Source organism: Berghia stephanieae, chromosome 4, assembly GCF_034508935.2.
Source record: "Berghia stephanieae isolate SIO BIC M18660-M18661 chromosome 4, UCSD_Bste_1.3, whole genome shotgun sequence".
In the NCBI taxonomy this organism is placed as follows: Eukaryota; Metazoa; Mollusca; class Gastropoda; order Nudibranchia; family Aeolidiidae; genus Berghia; species Berghia stephanieae.
In genome coordinates, this window is record NC_088363.1 from 76,947,529 (window position 1) to 76,964,974 (window position 17,446).

Genomic DNA, 17,446 nt, shown 5'->3' on the forward strand with positions numbered 1-17,446 from the left:
GCACTACCCATGGCAACAAGTCAGAAGCTGAGTGTCATACTGCAAAGACAACTTATCCCCCTTGCTACCACACTTTTTCTTTGGCGTGTTAAAACTTTAAAAAATGAAGCACAGATAACGTTTTGATCTAAAAGCTATTAATTGTCAAATTAAATTCTTTTTTCCTAACACAATCCTTGACCTAAACACTATTTAACAAAAAAAACAAAAAAAAAACAGTAGCCCTTCGGGAAAAGCAATTTGTAAAATGCATGGTCGTTTCCCTTGATCATGAATCATATTCATTTCAGTGTCCAATTAAACTTGAAAATTGATTTTGCTAACAAAACCTTTTAACACAACAATAAAACTTTATTACATTAAATAACTTTATTTGGAAATTAATGAGCATTTTAAATAGTTTATTCTGTATGCTTTTAAATGATGAGCAATATAACAATCATAGTAATAATATCTCACTCTCACTAATCGCTGTGTGCTGCATATGATTTTACCCCCCCCCCCCCCCCCCCCCCCCCCCCCCCCCCCCACACACACACACACACAAAATTAAAATAAAGAAAGGAAGGATGAGAGAAAAAAAAATGTTATACATATTTAGATTTTTTATTACAAAGAGTAGTCATCTTTATGAAACCATGGAAATGTCTCAGTCTACATTCATAACATGAGCAAAAAAAATAATACAAAAACTACTAATAACTGGTAAAGACATAGAAAAAGGACAAATTTATGACAGAAAGTGGAGTTTTCCTCTTCTTCATTATGGCACATTTTTATTCATCTTTAGCCACGAGTCATATGTTAATAAGATGAATTTAATAGCTTCAAAAAGAACACAATACCATACACGGAACATTTCAGGCTCAAAACCCTTCTTCAGCCAATAACAAAACCAGTTAAAAAATTAATACATCACTTAAACTCCAGGCAGAAGAGTATTAGACAGGTCCAGTCTGCAAATACCAAGTTGAAACAACATTATTATTATTATCATCTTGCAAATCGCGTTAAAGCAATTACTAATATTCTCTTACACTGCAACACATATCACGAAAAATCACAGCTTCAAAGCTTGCTTGAGACAGCAGGGTTAGGGCCTTCCCATTTTTCTCCTGTAAATGGAAGCATGAAAACAACCTTAATTCTCTTATTACTTACAACATTAATAATTTCTAAAACACATGGAAGCATGAAAACAACCTTAATTCTCTTATTACTTACAACATTAATAATTTCTAAAACACAATCTCAAACAGATTATTCTTTTAAAAAAGAGATCTTTGATGCTTCTAATGGTTTAAACTACAATATTTCAACTACCCATCCAATTCACAAATTCTTTTCGACTCTCAAAAACCATTCCAAAACCATTGTCAATGTCATGATGCAATATTCCACCAGATGCTCTGTCCCTTCCACTTCTATCCACAAGGAGTGCAAGAGGATAATGTTATCAGGTCCTACTCGTACAAACGGCTGTCATGAAACCAGACTTTAGACTGTTGGTAGACATCTAGTGTCTCCTCTTTCTGGTATAGAATCCAAGAAGCTTCTTTTCAAGCTCAGAGGAACTGCTATTCCGAGTAAATCTCCAGATGGTCATTACAATCCCCGTATGAAGTTGGGGAAGATAAGAACAAAAGCCACCAGGATTTCAATCGGTTTGTACTTGGAACATCATCCATAATGTGATTCAAAGGGATTACCCTAATCTCTCTCTTAATATTCTAATGTTATCAGCACCCACCATACATCGAGGTGTTGGATTGCTATTAAGATTAAGATTAGGACCCACTCTTTGGGTGTTGCTGATAGCATTACCAATGCTATGGATTTGCATTGAATTGTAGAGTTTGACACCTATCTTCTCTTTTATTGCATCTCTCTAATGGAGAACAGGGGCCCAGCACTATGCAGCAAAGAAATGTGCTGTGGGCAGATATCCTGGAGCAACAGGCAAGATAAAGATCAAACCGTTGGGAAACAAAACTTTAAAAAAAAAATCTGACTATGATATATAGAAGGTCTCAAAAAATTCACAAAGTGGAGATAGAACCAATTAACATTCAGTCCATGATTTGTCTTGCTGAACATCATTGTCTAGTTCATGTGTAATATTATATTTATTGACTTTGCAAATACTTCAAAGTTATCGTGATTGAAATTATTTCTACTGAAGTGAAAGTCAACTGCCTGCTTTTAGATTTGAACATGAACCAATGCTCAAACCAATAGAGAATGCTATTCTTTTAGTTGCAAGAAGTTCAATAACAATGGTTAGCTATCAAATAGGGTCCCATTAGGCAGAAGTTGGGTACGTCACATCAAGTCAAAATACATTAACACTGTTAAAATCACATTGCAATGGGTAGTTCTAGACAGGAACGAAGTATTCTTTCATAGCTCAGATTTAAAGACAAAAACAAAATTGTATTTGTCATGCTGGGACCTTTCATCTGATACCCTCATTTATGTCGGAGATTCACTTGAAAGTTTAATCGATTAATTCAATTATTAAAAGAATAATCATTTGCTGTGAAAGAATTTCCAAATGTGTACTTTTGGATTTGAGGAACATAATTTTTGACATCAGAATAAATAATATAAAACGGTTTAGGCAGTGTACTAGAGGGGGAAGACCTTGTGACCTCGAGTCAGCACCGCTCATACGTCTTATAAAGTGATTAAATTAAGTTACAACCCAAGATCAACATCAAAGCTTACCAATCATTTGTGCAAAAATTGGGAAGCGGTCACTGCCAAACACCTACTCTTTCTTCCCATTTATATTAGCCACTATCATTGGAGAGCCAAAAGCCTGGCGAATGAAAGAAAATCAAAATAAATTGTTGGATAAAAAAAGTAATTAAAATGTCCTGGTAGGATAATGAGGAAAAAAGGAGTAAAAGACGTGAAACAACTATTTGACTATTTGTTAGGTTAATTCATTGCAATTTTTGAAACTGTAAAATAATTGATAAAATGAACTAAAAGATTGGATTGAATTACACAAAACAAAACTAAAAATAAAGAGTAAAATACATTAATAAGATTCAAAATGGTGGTTATTTTAGTGATAATAAAACAAATGACAGTTTTTATTTTTCAATATTTAAAAAATAACCTTTAGATATTTAGGTCCTATCCAAAGTAAGCTGTACAAGGCACTTATTAAGAGTAAATATTCTGTGATGACAAATCTTACCCCGAGTTCCATCGCTTCGTCTGTATTCTTTTTAAGTCTGTCCTTGACATCCTGATCTTTCAAACGACCTAGATATTCTTGAATCTCTTGTTGGCTTAATCCTGCTTTGGTGGCAGCCTGGTAAAGGTTTAATGAAGTTAATGGAATTTTTTTTTTTAAATCAAGCACAGAGCACTGGATAGTAATTGCTATTTTGCTAATCTCTGAAATCCTCAGTGCATAACTCTGAAAGGTTATAAAAAACTAATTCATTGGTCACCAGCATGATCAATTCCGGTTTGATTTCTTTTTTAAAATATACAAAAAAGTATACACAAAAAAAGAAAATAATGCATATATTTCGATTTTTTCAGCAGACCTATAGGGGGAATGAAGATAACCCCACTTTATCAAAATCGACTATCACAACATTAAATTAAAAACCAATAAACAGCTCACCTCAGCAAGACTTGAATCCTCTGATAGATCTTCATCCTACAATTTTATAAACAAAATGAAAGCAATATGTAACTGATTGTGAAACAAAGGAAAATAAAACAAAAACTCGTAAAATTGTTAAAAAGCATAAAATTGTGACCCAAATTAAATACTGTATACACTAACATCCATCAGATGTCAAGTCCTAGACCACATAATTTACTATCAGGACATTCAACACTTAGAACAACAATGTGTGGATATCTGTTAACTACCAACATGGTTTCAGGAAAACCTTTTCATTTTGAACAACAAAACTTATATCCGCATTTGAGTCCCTGTCAATTGTATGATAACAGAAAGTAAGTTCTTAACCTCAGCAAAGCATTTGACAGAGTACCCCAACTTCGCTTAATTAAAAACCAGAAATAATATGGTATCCATGACCAAGTTCACATATATTACCATGAACACAAACAAGCAGATAAGCATATCTCATGAAGTGGTTCAGCAATTGGTTCATTCGGCACAAGATTACAGTGAACTAAGCAAAGTCAAACTTGGGAGTACTAAAGGGTCTATTTTGCTACCTAATATCCATTAATGACATCAGGAAGAAACTGTCTTCACAAGCCAAATTAAAACTATTCGCTGGCGACAGCATTCTATTCTGTGAATTATGGAAGACAAAAAGATTTAACCATCTCGTAGAAGGATCTTGAATCCCATCTTAGTTAGAAGACCATGGCAAATGAAATTCCATCCTGCAAAGTGCCTTCTAATGACTACATGTTGTCTAAAAAAATAATGAACAAAAGTAAGCACAAGTTCATGACCAAACTTTGGAACAACTAGAGAGCATCCAATCCCTTGGACACCACTCGACTGTCGATATTGGGACAACTGTATTGTTCAATGATATTGCATTGCTATTTTGCATATTTGATTCTTTTTAAAATTTGCCATTAAAAAAAAAATCTGTTTTTATCTGTGAATTTAAAAACTTGACATTTATTTGAAAAAAAAAGAGTTATTTCATTTCATTTTCTTACAATCTTCCAGTTAGATTTTGTTTTTCTTCGTATCTGTTGACATGTACTGAATTGCAATACTGATTACCCAAAGTGTTAAAGGCTCACTGTTGTAATGGAAATACTCGCAAACCAAATATTGTCCTTTGAAATAATATGAAAAATAAGCCCATAATTGTATCCTGATATCAGACCGGTAAGTATATGCCTGTAGCTGGTATTCCTCGATCAAGCTTTTTATATAAATAATACAAATTAGAAAAAAAACCTTTGGCTGGAACAGCTCTTTAAATTACTCCTTCTATAAACTAATGCAATAACAAAATACATATCAAGACATAGATGAGACCATATCATCTCCTATCAATAACAAAAATTAAACTTTGTCAAATTACCCTAGACCACCCTCGCATCCAAAACTCTCTTGACACAGCCTCTACTTTCTCAGGACATTTCAGGTCCACTGCGGTGAGGAATCGTTGTGCTTTAAGGGATCCCTTCTCAAACATCAATTCTGCTGGATTCTGGGTAAGAAAACGAAGATAAAATAGTCTTTTAAAAGAATTTAAAAGCAATACTTAGTACAATCAGAATAGAGCTATAAAATCTTAACTGTTTAAACAATTCGATCAGAAAACAAAGATCCTATCTCAAAAAAGAAAATTGTTTTAAGCGCCAACAGCATCGCCCTAAAGATCTGAATTTCCCCCAAACCATATTTGGGGGTCATTATAGCACAGTTAATTGTCTATAACTGACATCTAAATCTTTTCAACAAGAGAGCAGTAATAGTTGAGCTATTTTAATAAAATCCGAGTAAAATTGTGTGACCGTTTCTGAGTGAAAAATGGTAGTTTCTTATGTTAGATTAGAGCACAATCAAGCTACATCTCTAAAGATTGAATATCAGAACATATGTCTCATAGTTTGTGAATCGTGAATTTGAGTAATTGAGAAACATGCCTTTGGTACCACAAGAGGAACGTCAAAGTACCGAGCACAACGTTCTACGTCAACCATGGCGTATAATCCTTTGTTGGGAACCATTGCTGGGGGTCTATTTCCTGAAGGAATATAACATTTAATAAATATATACAGATCTGGACAACAACAAAAAAAGGGAGAGAATATTGCCTCTGACTTTAAATACCAACAGCACCTGATTGTTTTGCAGAATGGTTTGACATATTCAAAAGAAAGTATGTTGAACTTGTTTAATGCACTTGTCAAACATGAGTGGCCTCCTGATTTTAATTGATGACAATGACATTGATTGGTGTGGCTTTAAAGTGATTGGAATCTGAGATTGGTCATTCAATCTCTCTATGACGAAGGAATTTGTTAAATCAAATGCATTTTCTGATAGTTCAAATACTTCCCTTTTAAAAGGTATATAATATAAGATTATAATAATCATTGCAATGGAGTGTCAAAATTTCGACACGAACAGATTGGATGTGCGTCTAGTGTCTTTCACTAACTGAAACCTGATGGTTTGCAATAAAAACTTAAATTTTATACTATTTTAAAAGGGAAGTGCTATCAAGTCAATTTTACCTAAATGTTCCCATTATCAGAAGAAAAACTGAACAGGAATCGACTATTGGGCATAAAAACAAATGTGTGTTTGTGGTTATTGAACCACAAAAACTCTGATCTGAGCAATATAATTTCTACAAAGAAAGCAATTTAGCCCAATTTCATAAATTGGAGCTTTTGTACGAATCACTGCATTATCTACTTTGGAAGCACCTAGAACACAGTCCCAAGTCACAGTAAGGTAAGGTGGGGTCTAATCTTTGTTTAAGTTTGTTTTTAAGGGTCTTACGGCACTTGCAATACATTTAGGTCATATCAGCGACAGTAAAAAGGAAGGAAATGGGATTGTTAAAAGTTCTAGAATTACAATTAAGCACCCAAGAAAAAGTAAGACAAAGGAAAATTGGTTCAAATAGGAAACAGGTGTAGATTCCAAGAGTATACTACCATCAGTGTACTTAGTTTGAGATCACATAAATGTCTCATACTGACACAAGCACGTATCCCCAGTAAGATGTACAAACTCAAATGTTTACAATCATATATATATATATATAAATATATATATATGTGTGTGTGTGTAAAACAATTACAGTTCATAACAGAGAGAGGATTTATAATAGAAAAAAAGATCATCTCCCACAACTCATACATTTGACTGTTTCTTTCCCAGCCAGGATATCCGCTCAGGGCCAGTACAAAACCCAGTTATCTCATTCCAAGACGAAGACAGAAAGCATGCTGGAAAACAGGGGGATAGAAGACACAGTAAGAGACCCCCTGCCCACTATGGGAGGTCAGGAACCCCACCCAAGGTCTAATCTTTAATCGTCATGCTACTGTGCCTGTTTAGAAAAATAGTCATCTGTACATATTATAATTATAGAGGCTTCTTTTCTCCTAATAGCATAAGAACAATAAAGGAATAATTTTGTTTTATGAGCAAATCAACAACCTAAAACACTGCACACACATTTCAAAGTAATTTTTAAAATAGGAACGTGTCCATTCAGAAACATTTTCCTTATAGGGGACTCAAACCCTACAAATAATAATAAGAAAATCTCAAGGACCACATAACACAAAAACGGTTTTAAAGTAATTCATTAAATAAATTCAAGAACATTTTTTCCCTACACTACAGACCAAGGCATAGTAATCTGTGGTCATAGCAAAGGCAACCTCTTAAGATTTCGAAATCATGTGAAATTGTGTCACAAATCCATCAACAAGTTAAAGACAAAAACTTGGAAAATAGCAATAGTTTTGATTTTTGTTATTTAAAAAAAAAATGACATAAATAACTCTAATTCCAGCATGGTATATGAGTACAATAACATGTTAACATTTCAAATTCTTTTACAAAAGTTAAATGATCTAGAAATAATTTTCCAAATCGAATAGTTTGTTTTGAAAAAAACAAAACAGTTTTGGCTTTTTAAAAAAAAAATTTAAAGCCAAAACGCCCTTTTTAAAGGTAAGAAAGGAGAATGAAAGAAATACGAGAGAGAGAGAGAGAGAGAGAGAGAGAGAGAGAGAGAGAGAGAGAGAGAGAGAAAGAGAGAGAGATAAAGAGAGAGAGAGAGAGAGAGAGAGAAAGAGAGAGAAAAAAGAGAGAGAGAAAAAAAAAAAAAAAAAGAGAGAGAGAGAAAGAGAGAGAGAGAGAGAGAGAAAGAGAGAGAGAGAGAGAGAGAAAGAGAGAGAGAGAGAAAGAGAGAGAAAGAGAGAGAGAAAAAGAGAGAGAGAGAAAAAAAAAAAAAAAAAAAGAGAGAGAGAGAGAGAGAGAGAGAGAGAGAGAGAGAGAGAGAGAGAGAGAGAGAGAGAGAGAGAGAGAGAGAGAGAGAGAGAGAGTGATACTTACCAGAAGCCTGCATTATCCCACCCAGGAAAAATGGTCTCAATTTAAGACTGATGTTCCATCTGTGGTGGTACCGTGCCATCACCTGTGTCATTTAAGAAAAGAGTGGATGTGACCAAACTGTTGCAAATTGCTAACAATAAAAATCAATCAATCACATGTTTTCACCTATCTATTGATAAGGACTGATAATCATGACAGTCAACATCGCCAGTACTCCGGCAATAATGGCTAAAAATAATACTATTTGTTATATCAGGGGAATCACAACGTTAAAGGGTCTTGGTGGTGACAATAAGTGTATACATCTCTTGTCATTATTTCAAAGGTTGAGAGGGTAAGACTATGAGACGGGGAAGAGGATTATGCATTTGTAAGAATGAATCAATGAATTTTACACTCTTACTGTTCAATTTACCACAGACTCTACCCTGATGGTAAAATAGAATCGTCCAATCAACATAACAGAGGGAGAGTCTACATAGCAGCATGGCATCTCAGTTACTTCCCATGCTCTAATAACTTGTGTTACAGAAGATGTATTAAACAACATTCTCTTTGAATATTATCAATTGAGCAGTCAACTCCCTTTGTAACACTGGGGTTCAGTAAAAAGAGATTCAAACCTCGATCCTGATACTAGTCTACAAGTTTTGAATAAGAAAGGTATTTTATTCTTTCATATGTCTTATTAAAACCCCTATGTACATATTTCAAAGACTCTTTTATGTTTTATGTACAGTTTAAGTTGTATGATAATTATACTAGTCTTTCAGAGCCATGAGGCCCATGGAGCCGGATATTATCCAAGGTTCTAAAGCGTGAAATGGACAAAAGCAATTGTTTGTTATCCTTTGGATAGGACGCTAATATATCATGAAGTACTTTCTACCAGATCTAACAGACCCATTTACCAATCACTGATGGGTGGACAGGGTGGTCAGAAAAAATCTCGACTGCATCCTGGATCGATCTCAGCCCCTTTGCGTGAGAAGTGAGTGCTCTACCAACTGAGCTATCGGGACCCCAATGATAATTATAAATTACAAATTAATGTGATAGGAGTTCAAAAAGAATTTTCAATGTCAAATTTGCACTATTTTTTAATTTTAGTAAATGGACAGAAAAGCACATTACATAAAAAGAAGTGTTGCAATTTGAAAATATTCCTTATTGCTTTTGCTATATGTCCATGAAATTTGCTTTCATTTTTACTGGTCCATCAGTGCAAATGGTTGGATTAGGTAAGTTTCTAAAAAAGAATAAGAATATCACAGTCAACAGTGCGGGTTGAATCCTGTCAACACCACTTTAAAAAAACAAAAAACTTGCCTTATAATATAAGGAGAGTTTTTTTTTTAGATCATGTTGCGAATGTTAATACCCCCCATCCTCTTGTATGTTTATGGGGGGGGGGGGGGGAAAGGAGGTTGGGAGCTTACTTTGGGCTTTAAAAAAACGAAGTGACTATTTCTCTGAATGCTCGGGAAAATAAACTAAATCTCTATTTCACAGAATGTGTGCATATTTTGGGGTTTTTCTTTTGCCAGTGCTTGGGCGCTCTGTCTTTTATTCCCAACGTTCTGTTAGACTTCTATCTTGAGTTTTTGCTATCCTGTCTTTCAACCTCTGTTCCTGTCTTGAGACTTTGGCTTTGTTATTTAGGTTTACTTCTGTTCTCTCTTTGATAGTGCAGCGCGAAGTGCAAAAGTGAACGCACCATGAACTATTCGCGATAGCACAACTTTTTGATGAAATCTGTCTTTGTCAACAATATGGCTAAAAAACATTAGCTTGATGATTCGTCCGTAACCCATCAGCTATTGGGGGCTAGCCAACCATTCGGAGAGATAGAGTTCAAGTTTATTTTCCTGAGCGTTCTGAGAACTAGAGCCATAATTATTATCATTGTGAGAAGAAAGGCTGATAATCTGTCTAAGTGGTGACAGGAGTACATCAAAATTCCTAAAAATAAACCTTTGTTGAATGTCAGTCAATAGAGCTAACTGTAAAAAATATTACACATTAAAATAGTGAATATATAAACACGACTCCCGATTATTTCAAGTTTGAATCCATTGATGAATAGAATGCATTAAATATTGATATTGTACTGTGTTTGTGATAAACATCCAGGTATTAGACTATCGGAGTGACTATTCTCACCCCCGGGATGAGAATAAAAAATCGATCGAGCTCTCACCCCCGGGATGAGAGTAGAGGTCCTCGCCACTTCTCGTTATTCTCACCCCTGTTAACCAACACGTAGGGAGGGTAGGTAGCCTAGCCTAGCCGCCACCCCTTCTCGCTATTCTCATCCCGTATTACTATTACCTAACAAACAGCCAGATATACATTGAGACAGGGGAGAGAAAGAAAGAGAGAGAGAGAGAGAGGGGGGGGGGGGAAGACGAAATAGAATGTGGAGGAGAAAGAGAAGAAGAAAATACCAACAAATTAAAATAGAGAAAGAGGGGATATGGGGAGAGGGCGAGAGAGATATGAAATATTGAGTGGACGAGAGAAAGGAAATACAAACAATATAAAAGATGTAGAGAAATAAAGTTTGGGGTAGGGGGGAGGGAGAGAGCGAGAAAATATAAACAAGTTAAAATACCTAACGTAGGGAGAAATTGAGACAGCTAAGTCAACACAAAATAATAATATGCCCATAAAAGGAAAAGTCCAATTCTGAGAAATTGGGCAAATCCAGTTCACTTAAAGAGAGAGAGAGAGAGAGAGAGAGAGAGAGAGAGAGAGAGAGAGAGAGAGAGAGAGAGAGAGAGAGAGAGAGAGAGAGAGAGAGAGAGAGAGAGAGAGAGAGAGAATCCCGTAGACAGACTTCCAACAATGATTCCCATATCTCAAGCCAGCCAGTCTACATTTTAAATGCACTACATATAAGTTCACCCTCCTTACGTCCAGTACCACGAGAGATTTGATGTTCAGGTGAGAGTGGCGAGGAAGGGGGGTGGGGGGGGGGGGGGGGGGGTGCTAAGCTGACCCTACAAGGGGATGAGAATAGCGAGAAGGGACGGGGGCTAGGCCAGGCTACCCTCCCTACCTGTTGGTTAATAGGGATGAGAATAGCGAGAAGGGACGGGGCACCCTCCCTACCTGTTGGTTAATAGGGATGAGAATAGCGAGAAGGGGCGGGGCTGCATGTTCACCCTCCTTACGTCCAGTACCACTAAAACTAGTCACGAGAGAGATGATGATGATCAGGTGAGAGTAGTGAGGAAGGGGGGGGGGGGGGTGTTAAGCTGACCCTACACAGGGATGAGAATAGCGAGAAGGGACGACGGCTATGCTAGGCTACCCTCCCTACCTGTTGGTTAACAGGGGTGAGAATAGCGAGAAGGGGCAACTACCTCTATTCTCATCCCGGAGGTGAGAGCTCGATCGCTTTTCTATTCTCATCCCGGGGGTGAGAATAGAGGCAGCCTTAGACTATATTGCTATATAATAACCTACAAGATATGAAGTGAGTAGAAAAGTGCCAGAAGACAATAGAGAATAAAAAAATTTTTCGCGGCGGTGGTGGGGTTTGAACCTGCGACCTTATTGGTACGACAACTCCGCCTGGCAGGTGAGAGCGTGGCTCTACCGTGTGAGCTATCCACGAACACAAAAATATTCGTTTCAAACCCAAAGTCATTTCTAGATCCCTCTCTCATTTTATTCTCTATTGTCTTCTGGCACTTTTCTACTCACTTCATATCTTGTTGTTACTAACATAAGTGCCTGCTCCACTCACTTTTCTGAATTAAAAATTCACCCCATACACCGGAGCATACTCAATGTCTCAATCGTTTCTATGTTATATGTTTGTGATGAGAATATTGGCTCTTAAGCTTAACTGCTGGTCAAAATTACTTCGCGATGGTGGTGAACGAATCGGCGATCTCAAGAAGTGGGTGAGAGAGGGATCTAGAAATGACTTTGGGTTTGAAACGAATATTTTTGTGTTCGTGGATAGCTCACACGGTAGAGCCACGCTCTCACCTGCCAGGCGGAGTTGTCGTACCAATAAGGTCGCAGGTTCAAACCCCACCACCGCCGCGAAAAAAATTTTTATTCTCTATTGTCTTCTGGCACTTTTCTACTCACTTCATATCTTGTTGTTACCAACATAAGTGCCTGCTCCACTCACTTTTCTGAATATATAATAACCTATGCCATTTGATGTGTAATCGCGGATCTTTCATGAGTGGCGCCTGTATAATATGGAAGTTCCTCAATTTCGTTCCTTCTTATACGGTTGAAAGCTCAAGTCAGAGTGTACAAGTACAGGGTAAAGTTAAAAGAAGGGAAGTAGGGGAAGGATCAAGTCATGGATATGATGAATTTGAATAATTAATAAATAAAACGAGTCGGACCTCGAAGGCAAACCATGAATATGGAGACACGACATCATAAAACAGCTCTATTGACTTTTTCCCTGCCATCCTGTAACACAAGATTATAATGAGTTGTTTGAAGCGTTTTTTTTTTTTTAATCACCAAAGTGCAAACTTCGTATTTCAGCAAGAAGAGGATTCGTCCTAACAACTAACAACAAGTCATATTTCATTTTGTTTGCAACCTTTGGCCGTGGCTGGCCTTTGACCTTCAGACCCATAAACTGGATTAAATTGAATTCGCATATTATTATTATTATTATTATTATGGAGCGTCATTCGACACCCGAGTTTCGGGTGTATTTTGTCACAGGATAATTCGACACCCGAGTTTCGGGTGTATTTTGTCACAGGATAATTCGACACCCGAGTTTCGGGTGTATTTTGTCACAGAATAATTCGACACCCGAGTTTCGGGTGTATTTTGTCACAGAATAATTCGACACCCGAGTTTCGGGTGTATTTTGTCACAGAATAATTCGACACTCGAGTTTCGGGTGTATTTTGTCACAGGATAATTCGACACCCGAGTTTCGGGTGTATTTTGTCTCAGGATAATTCGACACCCGAGTTTTGGGTGTATTTTGTCACAGGATAATTCGACACCCGAATTTGGGGTGGGGATGGTCAGCAAAGAATTTGGCATCCCAAGCAGGGTAAAAAAATTTTTGGAAAAAAGATGTTGTTTTCTTGTCGTCGGGGGGGGGGGGGGGGGGGCGTTGGCAAAAATTCTACAATTGTTCGTCTTTGCAAACACACAAACCATTAACTGCAAGACCATCTCTCTCCTCTCTCTCCTCTCTCTCTCCTCTCTCTCTCTCTCTCTCTCTCTCCTCTCTCTCTCTCTTCTTCTCTCTTCTCTCTCTCTCTATTGATTTCTTTCTTTCTATCACACACACATACATACGCTCCCTCTAAGACCTAAGTGACGTAGATGACTTAAACAGCAAAGGGTATACAATTACAGATACTGTGCGACAAACTCGCGACACGTAATGTCGTGCGTTCAGCGAAAAAGGTTAAATACTCATATAATCCAGCAGCCGAATTGACGCACAAGACGATGTGTAACCTTGAACGTTTCTAGTCTGATTGATAGAAATTAGTGAGAGTTAATCAGAAAAAAACGGCTAGTTATAAACAAAGGGCTATGTGACGTCATTTCCTTCCTTCTATTTGCAACATCTCATAATAATAGATGACCTAAATCTTAATGTCTAAATGGTATAATATATCTATCAATATAGATAATATTGTGCTTGGCTAAGAAGTTCACAACATTGCCATCCGGAAGTATAACGAACCAACACACAAAACGATGTGTAACCTTGAACGTTTATGGATAGTGTGCGCTTGGCTAAGAAGCTCTCAACATTGCCATCCGGAAATATAAAGGACCGTCACACAAAACTATGTTTAACCTTAAACTTTTATAGTCTCGTTAATACAGTTTAGTGAGAATTACTCATAAACGTGGATGGCAAAAAAAAAAAACAAGTACGATCACCCAACGCTGCGCTGTGTGGCCTTAAGCAAGTCATCTCGCTTTAGCTCGATTTGCGGCGCTGCACTGCAGGTGCCTGGGTTGTTCTAGTCTTCCCTAGAAATAGACCATTGTGACAAATTTCCCCTATGGGATAAATAAAGGTAATTAAGTAGAACAAATAGAGAATCGGATAGAGAATACCCCGAAATCCTAGTAACATTTTTGTTGTTGTTGTTGAGAGGTATCTAAGCATTCGGGAGACCCTTTGGGAGTATTATGTACGGTGTTGGAATTGTTTTCATTCTTCGCAAACACACACATTTTCTCTTTCAGTCATACAACATAATTGGCACTGTTTTGTTACTATGTCAATTTCTCCAAGCTTGCATTGCTTGTGCAATTTATAATTTGATTTCTTCCGATCTTCCGTCCATCAAGAATCCAATTTGAAAACGTCAACAGATTCAGATTGACGCTATTCCCTATTTATGTATAATTCACACGACATCGGTTGCATTGACTCTGTTTCTTAATAACCACGCAGTCTTGCTGATATTTACTTTCATTTCAAGGTCCTCATTCCTCACTAGAAGCCTGTCAACAATCTTTCGGAACTGACTTGTAGATGTTGCTATCAGCCCTGAATGTTGTTTTCGTGTCATTGAGCGGATATACCTATGTAATTTCACACCTTCATTTGGTACACGATCACTCCTCGGTTGAGTCCACCTCTCATAGCCTAGGGTTCAGTTCACTCTTTTGTTCACCTCCCATAGTTCCAGGTCCGTTCCCCACTGGAGTCCATATCCTGTGGTTCCATGATCCAATAGGTTCTCTCATCAGAGTGATGATTATGTACAAGCTTACATTTCGTAATCAAAATGCACTGTTGAAAATCATCATACTTGAAACTGAACGAAGCTGAACAGTTTAATTTTTGAGATCTGAAAAAAAAGTGAGACCAAACAATCAAATGCCTGACACTCTTTTTATCTGTCATAATCTTCTTTAAAATTTTACCTCAATGACAATGTTAATGATAACCTGCTTATTTCGCCAAGAGAACAGTTTCACAAATTCAAATTAAAGAAATGATCAGTTATTATAATCACAATATAACCCCAAAGTCGATAAAGATTTAAAGATTGTGGTCAAAATATGTGTGTTGATGATTTGGTCGTAAGTTATATTTATATGGCCTTTAATTTCATGTGATGTCGATATAATATATATCTACATGACTACATGGCACAATGACTATGATTAAGAATCAAATGAAAACCAAACTGTAAGGGGTCTACAGGTGACATGTATTGTTTTGGGGACCATAAATTAGACCATAGGCATAGAGATTTAAAAATGAGTAAGAGTAAGAATAGTCAGAAGGAATACGTGTAAGTGTAAGTATAATTGTCTCTTGAACTCTTATTTATCTGATTAGTCGACAAGCCTCCAGTAGCTGATGGGTTACAGGCGCGATGTTGATGCAAAAGTAAATGCTCAAACAGAGAGGACAGGGAATTCCCATGAATTCATGAATCATCAAGCTACTAGTTACTAGTGCCGCGCTGAGGACCGGACCGAGGACCGGTCCCACGGTCTTTTAGCTGTGAACCGTGGTCCGGTCCCAAAGAGGAAGACCGCCGGCGGTCCTCACTTCTTATCACCTTTCAACGGTCTGGCGCCATACTACTTCCCCAGCGATTCGTTGCCTCGGTCCTTTGCCTATCTTCCACCAATCACCACCCATCCCACTTAATTAATCGCACCCACCCCCTTTGCCATACACTAAACGACACAGACGACCATAGGCCATAGAGGCAGACGACCACCTCCCTCCACTCCGCAAACCGCCCTTTCGTGTGTGAGATGGGGGGAACAGGAGGCGCACGCCTTGGACGATTCCATTATACGGGGTAAATTTCAAAATTTACTACACCATAATGATCGCAATGACAATGATCTATGATGAAGGCATGACCCCTCTTCTCTAATGGGTTATTGTTTGAAATGTATGTGACTACTAAAGATGTGTGTGTGTGTGTGTGTGTGTGTGTGTGTGTCTCAAACCTAGCAAGTTGCTAGTCTGATTTTTTGTTTTCTTTTGTCCATCTCTTGTCGCCACTCCTTTCTATCGCATTGTTGTCATTTAAAATAATACAATAATATTAAAATTTCGTTTGGTGTTTTAACTAATCAAATAATATGAGTTTCATTAGTTTCTTCCTTCCAAAAAAACCAGTTATAACGTCTGTATTTTTAAAAGGTCCAATAGAATATTTGGGGACCCCGATAGCTCAGTTGATAGAGCACTCTCTTTATACGCAAAGGGCCAGAGATCGATCCGGTGCAGTCGAGTTTTTTTCTGAATCCCTGTCTACTCAGCAGTGAATGGGTAGCTGGGTTTGTTAGATCTGGCGAAAAGTCACCATCGACCCCACTTATTACTTATTACTTATTACCGCATCCACCCCTCTTATTATAACTTCACGTCTCTCTCTTACTCTTCAATGCTCGCTGCCCTCTCATGTGTGTGTGTGTGTGGGGGGGGGGGGGGGGTAGGAGTTGCGTGTGTGTATAAACGCCACGAACAACTCGATCAACCCCTTGGGTGATTCCCTTATCCCCGTTAATGGGGATAAATTTCAAATTTTATTCACGCTAAATTATCGAAGTAACAATGAAGTACTGTGATCAAATAAAGAAGGCATCACCCCTCTTCTCTAATTAGGTTACAATTTGAAATGAGTGTGACTACTCCGTGTGTTTTACTCTGTAGACCACGGTTTTCATCGTGTAGCGGTCTTTAACGGTTCAAGAATGAACGATCCCATGGTCCCAAAGGTCAAAACGGTCTCTCAGGAATGTTCAATGTCGAAAAGGACCGCCGGTCCTAGGACCGGTCCTTGCGGTTTTCATTTCCCAGAGACCGTAGGACCGTGGTCCTTAAGCTTGCCAAGGACCACCCCGCACTACTAGTTACATTGTCTTTTAAGGCTTTTACAATTTACAGCGATCGTAACTGTAACACATTCATTCAGAACATATCAGCACCAATAGAAAGGAAGAAAATGGGATGGTAAAAAAGTTATAGAATTACAATTAAAAAGCCTAAAGCACCAAATAAAAAGTAAGACAAAGTGACAAAGGGGAACTGATTCAAATAGAGAACATGTTAATCCGTATTAAGTAAGAGTAAGAGTGAGCAAACTAGATTCTAAGAGTAAGAGTGAGCAAACTATCAGGGCCAGGGGAGTCGTCTTTTGGGGCGCACTAAAAAAAAATCAACCTATCTGAACTGTGGTGTTTTGAAAGCAAAAATGCCACTTTGTTCACAGGAAAAATAATGTATCACACTAACCTATCGAAATTCAACCTACCCTTGCCCTAACCCAATGCCAAAAGAAAAGATAATGACTGACCTTAGGAATGTTATCGCCTTTACTTAAGACTTAACAAAATAAAATTGGAAATTGACAGGAACATTTATCAATACAATGGAAAGAA

General features: G+C 37.5%; 1 protein-coding gene across 1 annotated transcript; it reads right to left on the reverse strand.

Moving 5' to 3' along the window:
- Window positions 1–583: 583 nt before the first annotated feature.
- On the reverse strand, window positions 584–12,639 carry LOC144971282 (glutathione S-transferase kappa 1-like). Its single transcript, XM_078911894.1, has 8 exons — window positions 12,433–12,639; window positions 8,057–8,138; window positions 5,620–5,720; window positions 5,052–5,180; window positions 3,647–3,682; window positions 3,209–3,325; window positions 2,728–2,821; window positions 584–1,115 (listed from the first exon to the last, which is right to left on the reverse strand). The coding sequence occupies exons 1-7, from the start codon at window positions 12,499–12,501 to the stop codon at window positions 2,771–2,773; spliced, it is 585 nt and encodes a 194-aa protein (XP_078768020.1). The 5' UTR covers window positions 12,502–12,639; the 3' UTR covers window positions 584–1,115; window positions 2,728–2,770.
- Window positions 12,640–17,446: the final 4,807 nt, after the last annotated feature.